Here is a 22,246-nt window from a genome sequence, read left to right as displayed (position 1 = left end):
AACCTGAGCGATTCTGGAGAGCGGCCAAATGCTCAGCCCGTGAATATCAGCTCTTACTCTGACTGAATATTCTTAAAAGTAACCGAGACACCGAATATGGTCAAAAACTAAGAGAAATGGGGTGTTGTGCTTTGAGGCGGGTATTAGTTGACCTTGCAAAATATCCCCAAAAAGGTAAGCTCAGCTTGCAAGCCAAGTGCAAACTGAGCACGGTGCTAAGCCGGGACATTCCATCGGACTCCATGATCATCACGTGGAACAGCACCAGAATCTGATAGATTTTATATATATATATGTATGGACCAAAGTGTTAGAAGTCTGAACATCTCAGCAATAAGGCACTTTGCAAAGCAGATTTATCCCCAATGAAAAATGTAATTAAGCAATAAATAACTGCATGCTCTACAAAACAGAAATCTTAGGTTTGGAACAAAAATTTTTAAGCAAAATAGCTCAGTTGTCTTGTTTTGAAAAGCTCCAATATAAAGACAAAAGAAAAGCATGATTGTTGAATTACAAGGGGGAAAAAATGAAAACGTGATTCTTTGCACGTGTGGTGCAGCACAGCAGCTATGTTGTAGAAGTTGTTGAAAGTGTCTCACCTGAATTGATTTGAACTTGTAAGCAGGGCCTGCTCTACCTACTCTATTGGTTTGTCTTAGCCGGTCTTCTAGTCTTGTCATTCCCCTTGAATATATGTATTGTAAGAAGCAAATTGTGCAAATTGTTGGTGCTATATATTATATATATAAAAAAAAATTAAAAAAAATAAAGTATTACTTGCAACTATCAAGGAGTTTATTCATTCCGCCGGTGGCTAACCGGATGAAACTCAATTTGTTGAATTGAGGACCATCTCCTGACATGTTTATGCAAGATGGGCTGAGATGGCCCCGCTAAGCCGCCGCTTGCACCAGATCGTGTAGCTGAACCGATAGGCCACGCTCACAGCTGTGAGATAAGGTTTATCTGATTAATAGGCCAACTATTACGACTAATTCAGGAAAGGCTGAACTTGACGGACGCATGTCTTTTTTCAGTCTATATAACTATTAAGACTAATTAACAAAAACTGGTAATCGTTAGAATCTTGTAATCTCTGAACTCCACTTCATCTCTCCGGTTGAACTTGTCGACCACTCAACACCTTTCCATCCCATGAACAAGCTGTGACCCAGCTACATTCTGAGTATTGCCAGAAGTGTGTAGGCAGCCCTGCCAGCTACTCTCCATACAGGTGCGTGTGATGGTAATAACGTGTGTTCTCTGGCAAGCAGCTGTACTATCATTTAGGATTTCATTAAAATAACTATAATTGCAAATTTGATTTTTTTTTTTTACAATCTGAGAAAAAAAAAAAAAAAAAACCTCTTGTGGGACTACTCCAGCATTCATATTTCCATTTCTGGAGCTCCTCAACCCAACCGATAATAGAATTACCAGGTACAGATCACATCAAACGCTGAGCGACTCCTGCTCCTTACACCAACAGAAAATAGGAACGCAGAGTAAAGTCCAAAACAATTCGATGTAAAGTAAAAATCGACACTTTATTACCAGATCACAATGACGGACACACAGCAGACAGAAGAAATAGCCTATTTAAAGCCTAAATTCCCAGAACAGGGCCCTCCTTGCCTTATGTACCAACCTTAACGTCTCTTAATCTTACTGTCAAATCGTATTTTGTCTATTTTAATGTTATTCCTTTTCACTGTCCCCTTATTAGTATCTAACAGTATCTGCTGGCGCTCCGTAAATAAACGGGATGTAATATAAAATTGTAAAATAAATGTAAATAGGGGGCCACCTAGTGGAGGAACCGAGCATTTCAAACAAAAACAAACATGAGAACGTAGTGGGAGAACGAGTCCTTCTTCACTCCCGGCAAATGGTGCCTTGTTCGGTCAACGCTCGCTTGTGACAGGAAAATTGTGTTTAAAGAAAAAAACAGACGTCCGAAATAACCGGTGTGTTAAATCCATTATTTTTATTTGGAATGTTCAAGCTCCAGTGTTTCTGGCTGCAGCAGCATTTCCCTTTATTATCTATGTAAACGCACCATGTCAAAACCTATACGTTATCAAATTGGTGCAATTATACCGGCCCAAAGTATGATTGGAAAACAAAGCGCATTAGTTATGTACACGTATGTGCAACGATTCAGAGAAGCAGCATCACATTACAACAAATGAAAAATAAGACAACTTTGGGAAAGATTTAGTACAATAGGATACAAGAATCTGGTAGTCCATGACAGCGCTAACTAGACAATAAAAAAACAACATTTTTACTACATTGGTAAAATATTAAAATATCCATAGTTTGTAGTTCTCCAGTACACACCAGGGGCCATATAAACACACACATATACATAATATATATATATATATATATATATATATATATATATATTTCTGGTCGGGAAATTCCATAATGATCGGGTAGGACAGCGCCAGAGTCCAATATAATATATGTGACCCAAAGTGTTGAAAGTGTAAACATTTCAGCAATAAGGCACTTTGCAAACCAGATGTATCCCTGACAAAAAAATCTTATTAAGCAATAAAAAAAAAAAACTGTGCGTGTTTTACAAACAGAAATCTTAGCGTACTTTGGTTTAGAAGTTTTTTCTTTTTCTTTTTTCTTTAAGTTTTTGAAGAATCTAATGTGCTTTTTCCTAAGATTCCATTATTAAATAAGGCATTCCCAACCCCCGAGGAGCTTTTCCTGCAACGTCCAGGCTGGCCCCACTCAATGCTAGTAAAGTTGGTGAGGAGACCCCCTATATGCTATACAGGATCCATACATGTCAAGATAAATTGGAGCAATATACATATACGTTATAAGGCCCTCGCATATCGTTTGTCATGCAGCTCTAATGCTAATAGAATTCTAATATTTAATTCAGTGTTTCCCTTTTATTAAGTAGCATTCATATAACGAGATATTTCACGGGGGACATTTTTCGCCCCGCAATGCACACAAGAGATCTACTTTTTGTAAAGTTAGAAATATTTCAGGAGCCTCTAAAAACTGGAAGAAAAAAAAAAAAAAAAAAAAAAAAAAAAAAACACAACTCCTGGATCATCAGACTATATGAAGAATATCCGCAGTTCCCAGCCTCGTGCAGGAAAGGCTTTCAGCTAGTTGGCTGCGTGGCGAGGATACCAACGGCGATGCTGCACAAAACACTCGCAAGCATTTTAAGCAAATATACATTTATATTAAATTCTACTTAAACATTGACTAAGATAACCAAACAAAGAAGGAAAGAAACAGCGAAAACCAGAATGTAGCCGTTTGGAACAAACACAGAATCAAACAGATTATTGGCAACAGTTCCAGTTTTTAAACCCATTAAAAACAATGCATTGTGAGCCTGGGCATGTACGGGCTTTGTCATGAAGGGGTTAATTTGCATTTGATTTAAAGCCACCTTAGACATCGCCGCATGGGTTTCGTAAGAGCCGGCGCCACCAGATGGCATCCTTAAGTCATAGCAGAGAACACGTATGTAACATATTAATGTCAGAAGCCAATACAGCAGCAGCCAGGTCCTTACATGCTAAAGCATCTTAATGAATGGAAAATAAATAACCCAATTTATATCATTTTCCTTATACGAATTTTCACACTTGCTTATATACATTACTTTAAAATTGTGCGTTTATTATACATCGCTTTAGGAGTATTTAGAAAATGTATATGTGTATATATATATATATATATATATATATATATATATATATATATATATATATATATATATATATATCTATCATATATCTAATAACTAAACAGAATCCGGCTTTCATTCTCCATCACTCTAGTTTAAACAGATTCTGACCGGCATTTGGAATTGCTGAATAAGTAAATTTTCAGTTTTTTTTTTATTTAAATCTCTTTAGATGAACATGCAAACGATTGCAAGCTAAAAGGGGTCAGAAAAACACATTTAACTCCTTTGTAACTGTATGGAAATTAATTATTTAAATCGTTCACATCACATGAGTTTTTGTACTGAACCCCGAACGGAACTCAACGGTGTGCACGAGATACAATCCGGATCGGTTAGTTCATTACCAAAGTCACGCAGATTTAAATGTAAGAAAGAAAAAAAATTAAAAAAAAATTGTTGGCACTGGCATTGGTTCCTATATTCCTATATAAAATTTAACTACTTACTGAAAAGAAAAACAAACATCTCAGGTTTTATATTATGCTTAGCACATTATATTTAGTCCCTTATGGCCTGCGTTGTAACAAGCGTTCTGTAAACATCCTGTATACACCAAGCGACACATATGCGGCAATAAAGACGCCTCCGCCAGCACAGGAGAAAGCAGCATGGGTAAAAGATTCGGTACCAGAAGAGAAAGCTATAGACTCCTATATAAAATACCCCACTGGGGGAGAAAGATTGTGAGATCACAAGCGGGGCTCTCATAAGCCGACTATTCTTGCCAGGAACTTTGTATGAAAGTAGCATGAGGCTCGATCGGAGACTCGTCGCTGGGTCGGCAATACCAGCTGTGTATATATTTGTTTGTCAACAACTCCATATTTAAATTGTACGGCTCTGTGGAAAATTATTCTTTGTTTATGAAGGGCTAAGGGCTCCTTTCCTGAAGTCAGGATATTGAATGGCCCCCGATATCCCAATATAAGCGAGCGGGATGGTCCTCTTATGCATGTATTGCGTGCTGTGGTATCTCTCTCTCTTGTGAAAAGCATCACACTTACGCGGAGAGGGATGTATAGTTTGGCTGTTTTAATTTTGTCTAATTTTTTTTATTAAAAATATAATTTAAAAAAAAAAAAAAAAAACAAAAAAAAAAAAAAAAACACCCTCGCCCTGAATGCTAATATGGCAAACATTATGCCAAGTAGGCAATTGCCCCCACCCCCCCTTGTCTATGTATCAACACGCATTGTACAGAGCTTTGGAATATGATGGCACTATATAAAAAATAATCTACACACAGCTAGGAAGCAAGCAAGCCATGTTTCATGTTACGATGTTGCTGAACTGTCACTCACAGGTGAGAGGAAAAAGAAAATGCCCCCTTTTGTAAAAAGTTTGACTGTTTAAAGATTTATATATAAAACAAAATAATAGAGCTGCAGCATACATAACTGCATACATATTTCGGTGTAATTATATTGCATTTCAGTAAGGAAAATACATGCAAAGTTGCGAAATGTTTACATTATATATGAGGGCCTATCAATCAGGGTGTCTGTCTTCATACACGTCAGCATTACAAGGCACCAGGGATTAAATATTTCCACTCATCATTGGGGTCACTTCACCCCATTTACAATATTAATGGTCATCTCCGTCGCACATTTTTTTTGGTTTAAATTTGGTTTTACTGCAACCGGAATAAAAACGTACTTGGACCTGCAGGCACAGCGCGGCTCTTATCGGTTAATGTATATATTAATTGGCGTAAGACCCGTTTCCATGTTTTAGGACACATCCATTTTAAAGCAGCAGCTTCCTTTATTAGAAGCCATGATATAGGCTTTCCAAAGGCCAATAATAACCCTGAAATCATACATTCTACGGGAGTTAAAGAATAAGCACTTTTTTTTTTTTTTTTTTGCTAAAAGCACAATATTCTGCACTTTGACATAATTCATATTTATGGATCTAAGCGTTAAACCCAAAGTTTACCCAAATTAGGCAGTTTTTTGTAATAACTTCCAGTATTCACCAAGATGAACCCAGGTCCAGTTCGGGGTCTCGTGGTCCACATGCTTGCACCGTAAAGTCCATGAGCAGCTCCTAGAATATAATCTCTACCAACGTCCACTTGGGCTGGTGGTCTATGGAAGAAGCCCACCAGCTAAAGCTCACAGCCTGGCTAAAAAAACAAAAAGCTCTTAAATGGACAAGTGATCCTCTCTACCAAGCCCCTTAAGAGAACTTATCAAAAGTTTTAGGGAATAAAACATATCAAAACTTGGTAATATGGGACTTAAACAAAAATTAATTGCAAAACAGGACCACCCTGTGTACACGCATTGATTATACTGTATATTATATACATAAAAATATAGATTTAATCTCTACGAACATTTTTACACTGAATGAGATGCAACCCAAGGTCGCACGAGCGAGAATATAAACTTCAGTGTTAATGTGCAGCTTCTATTTGTTCAACAATAATATCGATGCTAAAAATACCCCCCAAAAAAAAAAAAAAAAAAAAAAAAAATCAATGGACTTGTGCGGAGTTCATTTTAAAAATTCTATTAAAAATATTAAATATGTAAATAAAATATATATTGGGAAAGGGCGCCACGTGCACAAATTTTCAAAAGCGTGAACGGCGAGTCTCTTTAAATAGCTCAGTCTGCCGTTACAGCGGAAGAACTACACAGCACTGCTGGAGTCACAATAGATTACAACAACAATGCCAACACATTCGCTAATCACTCATTGTGGCATTATCCGTAGAAGCGTTAGCAAGAGCTTTTAAGTTGACGGTAGACACCTTTACCCCCCCATTTTGCATGTCAGGTACGAATGAGACGCAATATACTCCACAACACCCCCTGCGGCGGGCATTCAACAGACCATATTTATAAAAAGCAGTTTTGAGTAACAATCACCATGAAAAGAAATGGAATGATTCTGATCGCCTACATTTAGTATTTTACTACCGGGACTGCTCTTTATAAATACGACCCAACGCGTCCTGTCCCTAAACCACATGTTGGGGTCTTCCATAATCTTGAAATGAAGCCCACGTTGCGACTAGCTGGTATCCGGCGGGACTTGCTCCAAATGCAATAACGTTATATGGCAGCTTTGCACCCGCGGCAAAAAAAATAAATAAAAAAAAAATAGCCGACTCTTCACGTTCCCTCTCGCGCAATGATTCTGCCCATCTAGCGTGGGGTCTCCGGTGTACAGTCAGTCCGAGGCTTACAAGTGGTGTTGGGTTAGAAAGTACTTAAAGAATTCATACACAGACCACGCAATGGCGGTGGAAGGCATCTGATATATGATCCGGGCTTGCACTCCCTTGAAGTACCCTGCTACGCCGCCCAACTGGTACACCGTCCGAAAAGCATTGACCATGCCAGAGAGGTGTCCGTTGACGTGAGCAGAACTAACGACCACGTATTCTTGTGTGTTGAGTAGAGTCTTGCACACATCCAGAGGAGTAGTGGCTGCAGCGGCCACTGCCCCGGCAATGGCTCCAGACACTATGTGTGTGCCAGGGTGATACTGCCTCTGCGGATTGAGCCGTTCCTGAGTGAACTCGTACGTAATGAAGTGAATGGCTTGAAAGGGGATGTTCATGGTGAGCTGAGTGGTGTAGCTGCGATAGAAAGCGCCTACTCCTTCTGTTTTGGTAACAGCCCGAATGCAGTCCAGCATGTTTCTGTAGGGAGAGTTGTACATCTGCATTCTCTGTTTTACCACTGATAGAATACCATGGATAAAGAGTACGTGGACCAAATCCAGAAGATGACATAGCAAAAAGAAAGAAAAGAGCATATTAGTCAATGATTAACATACTAATGTTGAAATCAGCTTTATATTAAGCAAGCTTAAAGGAACAGTTTATTCATGATCGTTTCCCCCACTCCAAGTCTCTACAGAGGCTTCACAGCCTTCAGATCATTTGCACGTTGGCCTGACTAGCAACCGAATGGCAGCAAGGCCAGGACGAAGCAGGGATCCATCCCGAAAAACCCTGCAACTTCACACGCAGCAGCACCCGGATGCCCAGCGGTGCCGTCTGCCTTACGTTAGAAAGAAGTCCGCTGAGAAAGTAAACGAGGTTCTAAAAGAAACTCTAAAGTGTTGGGGGGGGGGGGGGGAGTAGGTAGCACCTACTGGGAAAAGGCACAAGGAGATACAATAGTGTAACAGTATGCTTAACCCCTTTATGACAATTGACGTGCCAGGCACGTCATGACTTAAAAACGGGTGTAGGAAGTGATCTGGTATCTAAAGAAAGCCCTTCTTGTCCTGAAAAAAACCCCCAATATATTAACTTGTGTGGGTTCAGTAAGTGAGAGAGAAGAAAATTACAGCTAAACACGAGCACCACAGAAATGTTAAAACAGCCATTTTACAAAACAGCCAAGGGTACAAAAAAATAGTAATTTTACTTACCGTAAATTCTTTTTTCCTTAGTGTAGTGTCAGTACCACGGGGTGTCGCTCTTCCTGGGACAAGGACCTAGAACCGAAGAGGTTAAGATACCTCCTAACCCCTCCTACTCCTCCCTATAAGAGCCCCGGCAACCCTCATACCTCCAGAAAGTACCAAGAAACACAAGATAGCTTGCAAAAAAAATAATTTTAATACAAAAATGCACAGGGAGGGATATATGTACTGACACTACACTAAGGAAAAAAGAATTTACAGTAAGTAAAATTACTATTTTTCCCGTCGTGTAGTGTCAGTACCACGGGGATATAGCAGGATGACCCCTCCTGGGTGGGGAAGAAACGGTCACGAGGTAACTGCCTGAAGCACCTTACGCCCGAAGTCAGCATCAGAGGAGGAGAAGATGTCTAGCCGGTAATGCTTGATAAACGTGTGAAAGGAAGACCAAGTAGCTGCTTTGCATATTTCTTCTGGAGATGCCGAAGACCTTTCAGCCCAGGATGTAGCCATAGCTCTGGTGGAGTGAGCAGTAATGCGGGATGAAAGAACCTGACCACTGAGAGAGTAGGTTAAGCAAATAGTGTCGGAAAGCCATCGAGATATCGTGTGCTTGGAGGCCGCATTGCCTGTGGATCTACCAAAATAATTAACAAACAATTGATCCATGGAGCGGAAAAAGGCAGTGCGGTCTATATAAATTCGTAGAGCTCTGTGGACGTCTAAAGTGTGCCAGAGTGATTCTTCCGGAGTTGAAGGAGACGGGAAGAAAGAGGGCAAAATTAATGGCTGATTGACATTAGCTTCAGAGATAACCTTGGGCAAAAAAGAAGGTTTAACATACAGGACGACTTTATCTTGGTGGAAAATAGTAAATTCTGGAGCCGCGGAAAGAGCTTGAAGTTCACTGACCCTCCTCGCTGAGGTAATGGCCACCAAAAAAGCCGTCTTGAGGGATAAAAATTTTTAGAGATACCTCTTCCAAAGGTTCGAATGGTTCAGAGCAGAGTGCTTGGAGGACCAATGACAAATCCCAGGAGGGAAAATGCGAACGTCTGGGAGGCCGTTGAATGATGGCAGCCTTAAAAAAACGCCTGACGAGAACTTGGGACACCAACTCCGACAGGAGAAAATGACTCAGGGCTGAAACCTGTCCCTTAAGCGTCGAGACTGTGAGACCCGCTGAAAAACCTTCCTGCAAAAAATCCAGAACAGAACTTGTGGGGGGAGAAGAGAAATCCAAACCTTTGGAGACACACCAGTGGAGAAATTTATTCCAGACTCGAAGATAAATAGTGGACGTAGATCTTCGTACTGAACCCAAGAGGATTTCTGACATAGAATTGGAAACGCCTCTGCTCTGGAGGATCATCCTTGCAGCAGCCAGGCCGTCAATCTGAACTGCAGAAGAACATCCTTGGACAGGTTCTTGTTTTCCCAGAAGATGGGAGGAAACTGGCAGCTCCCATACTGAAATCGCCATACTGAGCAGCTCCGAAAACCAACTTCGATTCGGCCAATAAGGGAGAATAGCTAAAACCCTGGCTCTGTCTACCCGAATCTTTAGGAGGATCCGAGGAATCATGGCTACTGGAGGAAACACATAAGCCATCTTGAAAGACCAAACCACTGACATTCCGTCTAGCAGGGGGGATTGTCCTGCCTGTAAAGGGAGGCGAAAACTGGCAATTTCCTGTTTTGTCTGGTCGCCATAAGGTCTATATCTGGTAGGCCGAATCTTTGAACTAGGAGAGAAAAAATGCTCTTGTCCAGGGACCAGTTTGCTTGGGAGCAACGAGATCTGCTGAGATCGTCTGCCAGACAGTTGTCTACTCCTTTGATATGTGTCGCTGCTAAATCCTCCAGGTTTCTTTGGGCCCAGCGCATGAGATGGTCTGAAAGGTCCTGTAGCCTTGGAATCCGGGTGCCACCCTGTCTGTTTATATATGAGACTGTGGTGGCATTGTCGGACTGGATTCTCACAGCTTTCCCCCGTAATCTTGGACCGAAGGTCTTGAGTGCCAGGAACACAGCTTTCAGTTCCCGAAAGTTTGATGACTGGGCTTGATCGATTAAGGACCAGCTGCCCTGACTGCAGAGGTCGAGTAGATGAGCTCCCCAGCCTACCTTGGAGGCATCCGTGGTGAGGGTGACCCAATGACGTGGTAGAAAAGATCGCCCTTGGGTGAGGCGCTCCTTCGCTTTCCACCAATTCAGCCGGAGTAAAACCTCCCTGGATACCATGAAGGTAACATCTAGATCCTCCGGTCTCCTGGACCACTGTTGTAGGATGTCCCATTGCAGGGGTCTCAACTGCGCTTTGGACCAGCTTACTGCCGGAATACACGCTGTAAGACTGCCCAGGATACTCATAGCCAACCTGAAGGAAAGGGTTGGATTTTGTTGCAGAAAGGAAACCTGATTCTTTATCTTCTTGATCTTGGAGCGCGGGAGATAGTCTCGAAGAGACGGAATCCACTATGAGCCCCAGAAACTGGATCTTCGTAGTTGGAATCAGGTTGGACTTTTTGTAATTTATGATCCAGCCGTGTTCCCCCAAGCATCGGGTCGTAAAGCTGAGATGTGCCCGGAGCTCCTGAGAAGAACTTGCTTTTAGCAGCCAATCGTCTAGATAAGGGACGACTGTGATCCCCTCTTTCCGTAAAGCCGCTGCAATAGGAGTTAAAAGCTTTGTGAAGATCCGAGGAGCTGACGACAGGCCAAAAGGGAGAGCAGTAAACTGGAAATGACGAACTCTTGTCCCGACTCTTATGGCAAACCTGAGATATTTCCTGGAGGCTATGGCGATAGGCACATGGAGATAGGCATCTTTTAGGTCTAACGTAACCATAAGGTCCCCTTGTCTCAACAGACGGGTAACCGTGAGAATGGATTCCATTCTGAAGTGACGGTAAGGAATATACGCATTGACTTTCTTTAAATCCAGAATTGGACGGAAGGACCCATCCGGCTTTGAGACCAGGAAGAGACGGGAATAAACTCCATGAAACTCCTGATACTTTGGAACAGGCTCTATGACACCCTTTTTTAGAAGGGTAAGGCTTTCGGCAAACAGTGCTGAGTTCTTCACCTGAGAGGGGTAAAACGAAATCAGGAACAGAGGACGAGGAAAACTGGAAAACTTTATCCTGTACCCGTCCGCAATGATCCTGAGGACCCAGGAATTGTTTGTGGTTTGCCTCCATTTTGGTAGGAACCATTGCAGACGACCTCCAACACCGTCAGAACTTCCTACCCTCTGGTTTCTTAGGGTGTTCCTGAAACTTTCTCTCGTGTTGTTTACGAAAGGCTTGAGTCTTGAAAACTGGTTGAAAAGGCCTGGAAGGTCTATACTGGTATCGCTTGTTCCATCTGCTTTTCCTATCCTGAGGAAGTGCCTTTTTAGTATCAGACATGTGTCTGATCAGTTCCTCCAAGGAAGAACCGAATAGCTTGGTTCTTTCAAAGGGCAGATCGCATAGAGTAGATTTGGAGGCAGTATCTGCTGCCCAGGAACGTAGCCATAATGCCCTTCTGGCAACGGAAGACAAACCCATGTTACGGGCTGAAAGCTTAAGGCCCTCTTCTGCAGCTTCCAGCAGGAAGCTATTAGCCAGTGTCAGGTTTTTAAATAGTTTAGACAAACCTTCATCCATAGATTCTGAAAGACTGCCCTCTAAGGACTGCAACCAGACACCCTGCGCTTTAGCCACAGATGCGCTAGACAACACCACTTTACACTGGAATCCAGATGATTGGTAAATCCGTCTGCAAGACGTTTCTGCCCTCTTATCCATAGGATCCTTAAGACCAGCCACTTCACTAATGGGAATGGTCGTACGTTTGGAAAGCTGGGCTATCTGGACGTCTACTTTAGGGATATCTTCCCATTTTTCATCGCCCTGAAGGTAAAAAAGCTGCTTAGAGTGCTTTGATATAAAGGCTCTTTTGCCTGGATTATTCCACTCTCTATACATGAGATTCTGCATGTGAGATAACATGGGCAACCCTTTGGGGTGCGCTGACAGGTCTGAATCCTGAAAAAGCCGTGAGACTTCCTTAACAAATTTACGCAGCTCCTGTGGAGGAAAATTGGTCTCATCCTCTGACTCCCCACTAGATGAAGCTGAATAGGATGAACTAGAAACCTCCCCAGAGGATAAATCAGAATGAGGGGATGATACCCTCTTACGTTTGTGGGATTTAAGTTTAACGGGTTCCACAGGTGTAGCTGCTGCTGCTTTAAACGTTTCAAACGTTTGCGCCAGGTTGTCCTGGAACCAACCTAAAAAAGACTGCATGTCTTTTTGTTTTTCTTTTGCCAAACTCTCAGCAGAGCAGGCATTGCAAAATTTCTTCTTACAACCATCCGGCAACGGAGTGGCACATTCAGTGCACGATAAATGTTTGGTTTTAACCACAGCCTTTTTTGGAGCAGGTGTAAAAGATTTCTCTTTATCCGGCTTATCTGGTGAAACCGGACCAGACATCTAATATAAAACACAACAAAAAAACAAAAAAAAATTTTAGTAGAAAAAATACAAGGCAGAGGATTTGACAGGGTAAGATTAACCAAATCCTACCTTACAACTCCTCAATCCGTGTGGGGGGCTGGTGACACGGAAATCCCAGTGGTGACAAGCTCCTCTGCTGTCAGACTGGGCAGCACAGCTATATATATGCGAAAACCAGTTAGTTGTCGCGCCCTGAACAAGAGAAACTGAATCACGCATGCTCAATAGCGTGTCAGTACTCTTGGTGGAACGCAGCGCCCTCTGGCGTGCGTTCCACCGCTGTGCGCATGCTCCAAAACCTGCCGGCATAAGAGCGCGGCGTCTAAACGGCTCCGTAACGTCCGTTACTCCTCGCTCTGCTCACCACCCGGGGAGCAATCGGAGGGAACCCCCGGACACAACCCGTGTGCCCCACCAACGAGAAAGAAAACAAGGAACAAGGTCCGTCCCTGACAAGGGACAAGGAAAAAACTGGAGGTATGAGGGTTGCCGGGGCTCTTATAGGGAGGAGTAGGAGGGGTTAGGAGGTATCTTAACCTCTTCGGTTCTAGGTCCTTGTCCCAGGAAGAGCGACACCCCGTGGTACTGACACTACACGACGGGAAAAATTAAACCAGCCATTGTCATGGAGGGGTTAACCGATCTCTACAAAAACAGAAAAGATTGAGAATGAAATACCTTCCGCTGGATTCATGACGGCATCGTGAAGAAGCGTTGCCAAACTTCCTGCAACCCCTATGAACAAATACAGCATTAGTCACAGAGCTCGGGGAAAACCCTAGCGCTGGGCAGAAACATTCATCACACGCGTTAATAGCGGCCCATCCGGGGCAAAACCACAAGGAAATACAAGGCAGAAGATGGAAAAACCAACCAAGTGCATTTCAATGTCAAACTGTGCATTGCTGACCTCTATAAACCTCTACATCGGCAGAACCCAGAGACGCGTGTATCCAGATTCCACGGCGGATTAACAAGCAGCCTCCTGTGTCATACGTGTCATAATACGCGCCAATAAAAAGCACGTAAAGCTGCCTTACCATTAGCCACATGGCTGTTGCCCACGTGATTGATCACGCCTCCTATAGTGGTTTTCATCTTCTCGTAGCAGGCGAAATACAAGGCGTGGGCCGGGCCCGCTCCTAGCATCGTCACGTTGATCCCCCTTAGGGGCGTCAGCAAACCCTCCGTCCGCACCATGCGTTTCAGGGCCTCCCCAACACCTTTGTACTGGGCTTTGGGGTCTGGCTGCAAACTCTGCATTCGGGTCTGGAAAACAGTGCAAAAAAAAAAAAAAGTAAGTTTAGCCCTCACTGCATTTAAAACATCTAAACGGAGAAAGGAGACCCAAGTGGTAGTATAAGCACGGCACGGCTTGGCAGGGACGTGTTGCATAAATCAGATTATCCAGAATAGGTGAAACGGGTACAGACGTCGTTCCTGCTTTATTGTATATTCACGTTACTGGGCTTGTCTGTACACGATGTGCTCAAAACATACCCTCCCAAAATTAATTTCTGAATGCCCAATGTTCTCAGCAGGCCAGGCTTTGCCCTAGGAACTGACATACTGAACACGACAAGCCGATAAGAACCAGTTACCCCATCCATAAGGCCCGTGCGCAAGAACACAGCAAAGAAATACCCCAAACAGACACAGCTGGCACGAAGCCTACAAGCATGTTTATACCCAACAGAGCATAGTGACAGATCCTCTCTATTCTATTCTATTCACTATTACAGGGGAGGAAAAAAAAAAAAAAATCTATTCCCTATTCTGCGACATATCAAAGAAAGACGTAATGTTCAGGTAGCCCACAGCTCACAATATAACTTTTATTCAGATTATTTCGGATTGCAAATAACGGAGAATTGTGTATTTTAAATGCTTCTGCTATCTGTTCTGTGCTTTAAATGAATTTGATATTCTATACTTTTCTTTTGGTGCGGCCCACGCAACACAATCAATCAAACCTACAGCAGCTAGTAATATATAAAAAAAATAAAAAAAGGAAAAAAGAAAAAGATGTTTAATAGTTTCTAGCTAGTTTCTATGTAGTTTGGAATGATGGGAGTTTTATTCCAGGTGAATCCCATCACAACGAGAAGTCAAATACTGCCTGTTACAGATTGGCTCCAGGACTAGTTACAGCGGAACCTAATGTGAGCCAACCGACCATCAACCAAACCTAGAAGGGAGGGCGATCTGTTAAAGGACGTTACACACAGGAAGTATTACACCACGTTAAAGCACAGATCGCGCACAGATACAAAAGCTTAATGTAAAGCATGAGGTCCTTCAGGCTGATCAGCAGTGCAGGGGTCCAGGGCGTCCTCAGAAACACCCGTTCCTACAGCTAGATCCGTCAGAAAGTAAATAGTCAAGCAGCAAAGGGTCAGCGAAGCACGCCAAGATATTAATCCGACCTCCTGACATCATAGCAGCCAGCAGTTTGCGTGCGCCAGGCACCGACACCACTGCCCAAGGGAGCTATGATGTCACGGCCTAACTCAGAAATCCCCGCAGCACCAGGTACAGCGAGCCATGAAGGCACTTCCGCTTCAGCACAGCCCCCCTACGGTGTAAATGGGCAGGTTGAGGGGCGAGATTCCTTATAACCAGACCATTGACATTAGCTTGCCCACAGTGCCCGTACAAAAGAACATCGGGCAATAACTTGATCCCCTGGCAGTAAATCCACCGTAAATGGGTCCCCATAGTGTAGAGAAGCTGGAACGCTCCTGCCCATTAAACACACGCAGACGAAGCGCTCTCCTGCCCATCACACCTTCCCCGAGTAGTGTCAGAGCAGGAGCGACGACGCATCCTTCCACGCAAAAGGCGCGTGTTATTAAACCGGTATTTAGCGGGATCACAGCGAGACTTAAGCACTTAGGAACACAAGCCTCGTTAAGACTTTTATCTGCTCTTACACCGGAATTTAATGATCTTGTTACAGAACGCATCAAACAATTAAAACGGCTGCCAGGAGACGCGAGACTTGCCAAGACCCATTTAGATTAAACACTTCTGACGAGTTTCTTTTGATTCCCTTTTCGTGGAAAGCTAACCGTGGAAATCCACTACATTGCAAGTGCTTCCTACATGCCTGTCTAGGGAAGTTCTGGTATTTCCAAACAGCGAGTCTGGCATACTTCCCGTACGACAACTGGATTTATCCCCAAAATAAACCTCAAAGTCAGCCATTAACGCATTCCGCTGCTCCTTTAACCCTAATATTGCCAAAGAGATGCCCGGCATCGGCAGGTAGCTGGCGCTGCGTTATTAGATAAACTGAATTTATCTACAGATAAATCAGAGACGTGGAATCAGGGCCGGCCCGACAATGGAGCCGAGTGGGGCAACCGCTCCAGGCGGCACTTTTGAAGGGGCGGCACTTTGCCGCCCCAAGCCCCTTTTCTTTTTTTTTTTTTTTAAAAAGCGAAAGAGAGAAAGGGGCGCGGAGTGGTTTTCGCTTACCAAGCTGTCAGTACCCGCTCGGCGCCCCCCCCTCTCTCTCCTCTGCGGCGAGTCTCCCTGTTTGGTCTCGGTGCCGGCTTGTAATGCTGAGTGCCGGAAGATTTCCTGCGCTCAGCATTACAAGCCGGCACCGAGACCGAACAGGGAGACTCGCCGCAGGACTGCTGAACGGTAAGTACAAGGGGGGGGGGGGAGGAAGGGTAGATAATGGGGGGGGGCGGCAGGGACGGAGGGAGAGGAAGGGTAGATAAGGGGGGGGGCGGCATTTGCCTTGGGTCGGCCCTGCGTGGAATGACAGAAAGAAGCCTCTGTCCTGAAGGGAATTCCATCTATATCAGGGAGGCAAAGAAAGAACGAGATTAAACGGAGGACGAGGGGAATTCAGACTAACGGACGGAGCTTTAAGACTCAGGTACACCAATGCGTAAAAAAAGCCCGACGCCAGAGCATGCGCAACTCTTACCAGTTCCTACTGTAAATACATACCCCCCACCCCGAAACAACAAAAAAGACCTGCACTTAATAAACAAAGCATCTGTACGCCCCTCAAAAAGGAACATGTTCCAGACAGAAGCTGTAATACGAGTCACCAATTAAATGACCCCATGTAAGATTAGACAGTTTTAATATAGATCTGATACTTAAAACAAAACTTTCTTTATTTTACATCCCGAGACACTAAATGAACGCATGGCAGTGATTACCAATATAGCTTCACTCGAGCAAAACGGCCCCTTAATGTAACGTCTCTAAAACAATTCGATCGATTAAGAACACAAAAGGACACAATCCAGGTACTGTTAAAAATAATATATAGTCATGCTAAGAGCTGTGGAAGCTCCCCTTTAACTACCTGTGCTGAGGTGAACACACTTGGGTTCAACAGGGAGGGAGTTGGCAGGATAGTCTACAAGTTGCAGTTTCACCTTACTGATTTCAACCATTTTTTGTTCTTTTAGTGCATAAGGAACACTCACACTTCATGCCAAAGTTGCTCCAGGTTTATCCTGATAAGTAAGGCCATGGGGCAGCAACTTGCGAGACAGGCTCCGGCGCACGCAAGGAGGAGAAACTACTCAGCAGGTCAAATAAAATAAAAAAAATAATAAAAACAACTTAGTATCATAAAAAATAAGAAATGTTTAAATAAGGACCCAGAAAAGTGCTAGTAAAATAAATTGAAAAAGAGAAAAATGTTATACGCAGGAGAAGGCCCAGCTATCAGATGCACATGAGCAGCGGCTACCAAATCCTAGGAATCAAGGAGCCACCATTATTCCTAAGAAGCAGTACAATAGAAGTTCTCCAAACCACCAAAAGTAAATTTAAAAAAAAAAAAAAAGTTTTAGCCCTCGCAATATTTGCGCTACAAACAGAACCCCTGACCTTTAAGGCCTACGAAGACAAGAACCTCCAGAAACAAGTTCCAATTCCAATAAATTCCGAAGAGGTAAGGAGCGTCCTCCTCAAGCGTCTTATAATCTAGAAGGAGTTAAGGAACGTTACACAGAAAGCAGAAGTGCCAAACTTTTTGATGGACCAGCCGCGTAAATGTACCCCAATGTAAACACTAGATCAGACCTGGGCAAAGCACGGCCCGCGGGCCACATCCGGCCCGCTGAATAGCTCGGACCGGCCCGCAAAGAGTGTCCTGGTGACTCACCAATGAGTCCGGTGTCCCCCCCGCCCCGGTCACTTACCTTAAACTCCTGTGTTGGAAGCGTTTGTCTCGGGTGCCGGCGCTTTACGCTGGGCGCCGGCATATGACGTCAGACGCCGGCGATCAGCAGTGAAGCGCCGGCACCCGAGACAAACGCCTCACGCTTCCAACACAGGAGTTTAAGGTAAGTGACCGGGGCGGGGGGGGAGATCCTGAGAAGGGGGGGTTAGGGAGTTAGAGGGGAGATACTGAGAAGGGGGGTTAGGGAGGGAGGTCTTACTGTGTGTGTGTGTCTTACTGTGTTTGTGTGTCTTACTGTGTGTGTGTGTGTCTTACTGTGTCTGTGTGTGTGTCTTACTGTGTCTGTGTGTGTCTTACTGTGTCTGTGTGTGTCTCACTGTGTCTGTGTGTGTCTCACTGTGTCTGTCTTACTGTGTCTGTGTGTGTCTCACTGTGTCTGTGTGTGTCTCACTGTGTCTGTGTGTGTCTCACTGTGTCTGTGTGTGTCTCACTGTGTCTGTGTGTGTCTCACTGTGTCTGTGTGTGTCTCACTGTGTCTGTGTCTGTCTCACTGTGTCTGTGTCTGTCTCACTGTGTCTGTGTCTGTCTCACTGTGTCTGTGTGTGTCTTACTGTGTCTGTGTGTGTCTTACTGTGTCTGTGTGTGTCTTACTGCGTGTCTTACTGTGTTCATAGCTTATTCAGTTATTGTAATAAATATTTTAGCCCATTTTTTAGCTCAAAATATTTTTTCCTTTTTTTTCTCCTCTAAAATCTAGGTGCGTCTTATCAGCAGGTGCGTCTTATAGAGCGAAAAATACGGTATGCACTCCGAAGCCTTGTTCATTTTGTTCACTTCTGTGCTGTGCTAATAGTTATTCAGGCCTTACTTATTCAAGCACCTCTACCAATGACGTAGGCTTGAATAACTTTATTAAACAGCACATAAGTTAACAAAATGGACAAGGCTTCGGAGTTTGTAGTTTGTAGAGGTCTGGCCCTCTAAAACCATTCCAATTTCTCATGTGGCCCCATGGGAAAATTAATTGCCCACCCCTGCACTAGATGGATAAATATTGCTAGACAGCATTGCAGCAGAGGGATTAGGAAGGGAGGTAGGAGGACGGGCTTCCCTGAAAAAGTTGGTCCTGAGGGATCTTTTGGAGGGACCCATCATGCCATTACTCATCTTCTGCCCCAAGGTAGCAGTCCCTACACCGGCTCCATGTATCACGCAGAATAAAACTTAAAATGCGTTACACTGCATGCCCTATACCTGTGCCCTCTTCTCCAAATGCTTTTAACCCCTTAAGGACAATGGGCAGTCCCTAAAGTGCATACAATGGCTGGAGTGCCCCTTTAAACAGTCTCTGACATTCTCAGTTCTACTCAACCTCCAAATAGACTACCAGTTCATAAAAGCGGGTCTCTCTTCTCCCCACCTCCTACGTGCGTTTGCGTTAATTCTTTCTCATTTTAATACTGCTATAAAACTCGCTGGCGCTCTCAATTAGGTCATAAGTTGAAGGAAAAAAACAAAACGTAAGACTTAAATGCAATCCATACATTTGCTGGCCAATTAATTAACACGGGTACTTATAAAACATTAGAGAGGAAAAGAAGGTTTGGGCTATAAGACTGGCAACCAGATTAAACAAACACAGCCATGGAGTAAAATGCAGGGCAAGTATACTATTTGCTATCCACATTTCGGGTGAAGACAAAATTATTCCATCAACACCAGTCCACAACCATGTAAAGGGATGTAACAAATCTCTAGATTGTAAGCTCCTGAGCCGGGCTCTCTTTACCCAACGTATTGGTTTGCCTTAGTCTGTCCGTTCTAGTTTTGTCAGACCCTTAGAATGTATGGACTGTAAGAAGCGCCGAGTAAACTGTGGGCTCTATATAAATAAAAGATGATGAAGTGTTTACTGCAGAAGACTAACAATGCATGAAAGTGATAATAAATACATTGGTATCATTACCAGGTTAAGAGCGCCAAACTCAGAATGCTTGGAACAGCGATAAATCTATCTTAGAACATTGCTTTGAATATTTAGGGACACGTGTGGCCTACAGCTCTCCTTCTACAAAACATACCAGCCCGATGAAACTGGCCATTATCAGCATTTCTGGTCAAATGAGATAAAGTTTTTAAAACAAAAAAAGTCCTCTTTGCCACATTGGTAAATTTGCAAACAAACGGCAGAGAAACGATAATACTGGATTAATGAAACGGTTAGAGAACGCGACGCACTCGGCCGGGCTACACAGCGAGGCTGTTAATGCAGACATTAAACTTTTGGCTTCACTTTACATTCCGAAGGGGCAACCCTAGGGAGCCTACGTTCCAAGAACTCCTCTGATGGCCCTGCACAAAGCTTATATCATTAAGATTTTTAGGAAGTCCCCTCATCGGCCCAACTATGCATGGCCAGCTCAGCCCTTCTTATGGGGTGATTTGCCAGGATAACCCTTTATAACGCATACAGAGGTCAGGCAGATGAAACTGCAACTACTCTCTTATCTCCCACCTTAGCGAATAAACTCCACAGCAGAGTTTTTCATACCAAGCAATCATTCCGCATCCCACAGTAAGTGGTTTTTCATGTTTAACTTCCAGCCGGTCGGAAACCCCAACAGGTCCTATTGAATGACTGACGTCATTGGGAGCGCTTTCCAACGTCAAGGAGCCAATTAGCGGCAAGAATCTTCCGACCATTGAGAAGGAGGACAGCAGTTTCTATCTCAGGTAAGTACTTTATTTTTGTTTTTTGTGTGCTGGGGCTTCCAGAGACATTAAACTGTCCCTTTAAACCCAGGCACTGTAACCACTAGATCGCAAGCTCTTATGGCCAATTGTTGGAGTTAATAAAAATTCTGTCGCGTTCACTGATATGAAGTGCGGTAATGAAGCGCAAGAGTACACAGAACTGAAAAGTAAAGAGAGATAGAGAGAGGGCAGCCAGGGACAAAGGTCAGAATGGGGGGTGGAAAGGTGATATTCAGTTGCCAGAACGAAGCGTGACCTGAAACTACATATAAAGTTGAAGTCCCATAAAGCATCGCTATATAGAACATATACGATATCATAACCGGAAGCCACAGATCTGCTCGGTGAATTAAATCTTCTATACGTTTTGGTAGAGGTCACACAAGATGTATGGAGTTTGAATAACCGTGCATTATATTAAGCTGGGGATGAGAGCGCTATATCACTAAGCAGAATAATCACTTCACATACCTAGGAGCGACAGACCCGTCATTACGGTAAAAAATAAATCAGACTATTGCACAGACGCGCAGGTCAGATTTTAGCAGAATTTATTTAATCGGCTTCTAAGCCATAATAAAAGTTACGAGGTCGCAGTTTTAAATAAGGCTTTAGGATGGAAAGTGTTGTAAATACTCTTTAGGGAAATAGTTTCAGCAGAGAAGAGACACACACACATATATATATATATATATATATAATAAATCTAATGTATGTATCTATACACGAACTTCCTGGAAGCATTAATAAACGTGCACACAAAGTTTTCTATGTAAGATAGCAGAGGTCTGTGTTATGAAACGCATTGCCGGCATTTGCATAAAGTGTCTGTAAAGCTGCACAGCATTCACTTCCTTATGCCATATCCCATGCATGCCATGTCTCCATGTGTTGCGCCATGACACCTGTCACTACGGCCACGCCCCCTAGCGCTCTCACCTTGACCGAGTCCACGGGGTACATTACGGTGTGCTCCAGGACCCCCGCCACCGCACCAGCCAGCATATGCGTAACAGGGGATGCCCCAGCCGGTAAGGTCTCGTAGTCGTCATTATCCCCTGGAAGGGCGGTGACTCCCTCCACGGGAAGTCCGGTACTTCGCAACTCCATACACTGGCTAGCTATGCACTAATGCACCGCAGCTCCCCGTGCTAAGCAGCCCAAGCACTACCCGCTGTCTGAAGCCAAATTGCTACACACCAGCCCTCAGAGTCCAGCCTGACGTTACAGTGAAGGCGTGGTTTACTGGAAACCAACCAGCGGTGACCACAGCGTCCCTCTACCTTGGAGATGTGAGGGGAAAAGGGCGCCGCTAATTGGATACTCCAATCAAACCCGCCCCTTTCGAAGTCCCTTTTACGCTAGTGACCCGTAAGCAACGTCACGTGGTAATAAGGCGGGAAAAAGTATTAGCGGTCGCTATTTTAGTGTGTGTGCAGGCATCTATACCTAATTCTACTTGGACTGCTGTCTATGGAGTGTTTTTATCGGCTGTAAATAATGATCACATGATGGCAGCACATGTTATTTACTTTTAGCTACATGCAGCTTTGCAGGCCCTGCTATTATTCATAAACTCTAGTTATCTCCCTAATTCATAAGGAGACTAAATAGCCTAACCATACCTGTTCCCCATATCTCTGCAGATTCTACCTGCCCTTTACCTGAAACACTATTACA

General features: G+C 43.8%; 1 protein-coding gene across 1 annotated transcript; it reads right to left on the bottom strand.

Moving 5' to 3' along the window:
* Window positions 1-6,940: 6,940 nt before the first annotated feature.
* On the bottom strand, window positions 6,941-21,616 carry LOC149275889 (mitoferrin-1-like). The gene is made up of 4 exons (XM_089504198.1): window positions 21,506-21,616; window positions 13,692-13,920; window positions 13,330-13,386; window positions 6,941-7,443 (listed from the first exon to the last, which is right to left on the bottom strand). Exons 1-4 carry the CDS (start codon window positions 21,569-21,571, stop codon window positions 6,941-6,943), a joined length of 855 nt encoding a protein of 284 aa, XP_089360324.1. The 5' UTR covers window positions 21,572-21,616.
* Window positions 21,617-22,246: the final 630 nt, after the last annotated feature.

The sequence above is a fragment of the Sceloporus occidentalis genome, unplaced genomic scaffold, assembly GCF_023333645.1.
Source record: "Sceloporus occidentalis isolate IW3139 unplaced genomic scaffold, rSceOcc1.0.p SCAF_259, whole genome shotgun sequence".
NCBI lineage: Eukaryota > Metazoa > Chordata > Lepidosauria > Squamata > Phrynosomatidae > Sceloporus > Sceloporus occidentalis.
The sequence above is the reverse complement of the archived record's forward strand: the minus strand, read 5'-3'. Positions and strand labels throughout refer to the sequence as shown.

What these genes read in the sequence shown, in the direction of transcription:
- LOC149275889 (XM_089504198.1), bottom strand. Translation starts at nt 21,571, where the DNA reads ATGCTGGCTGGTGCGGTGGCGGGGGTCCTGGAGCACACCGTAATGTAC. An exon ending in CAACAGCCATGTGGCTAATG is followed by an intron (nt 13,387 to 13,691) that starts GTAAGGCAGCTT and finishes ATTTGTTCATAG; the next exon opens with GGGTTGCAGGAAGTTTGGCA. An exon ending in CGTCATGAATCCAGCGGAAG is followed by an intron (nt 7,444 to 13,329) that starts GTATTTCATTCT and finishes GTATTCTATCAG; the next exon opens with TGGTAAAACAGAGAATGCAG.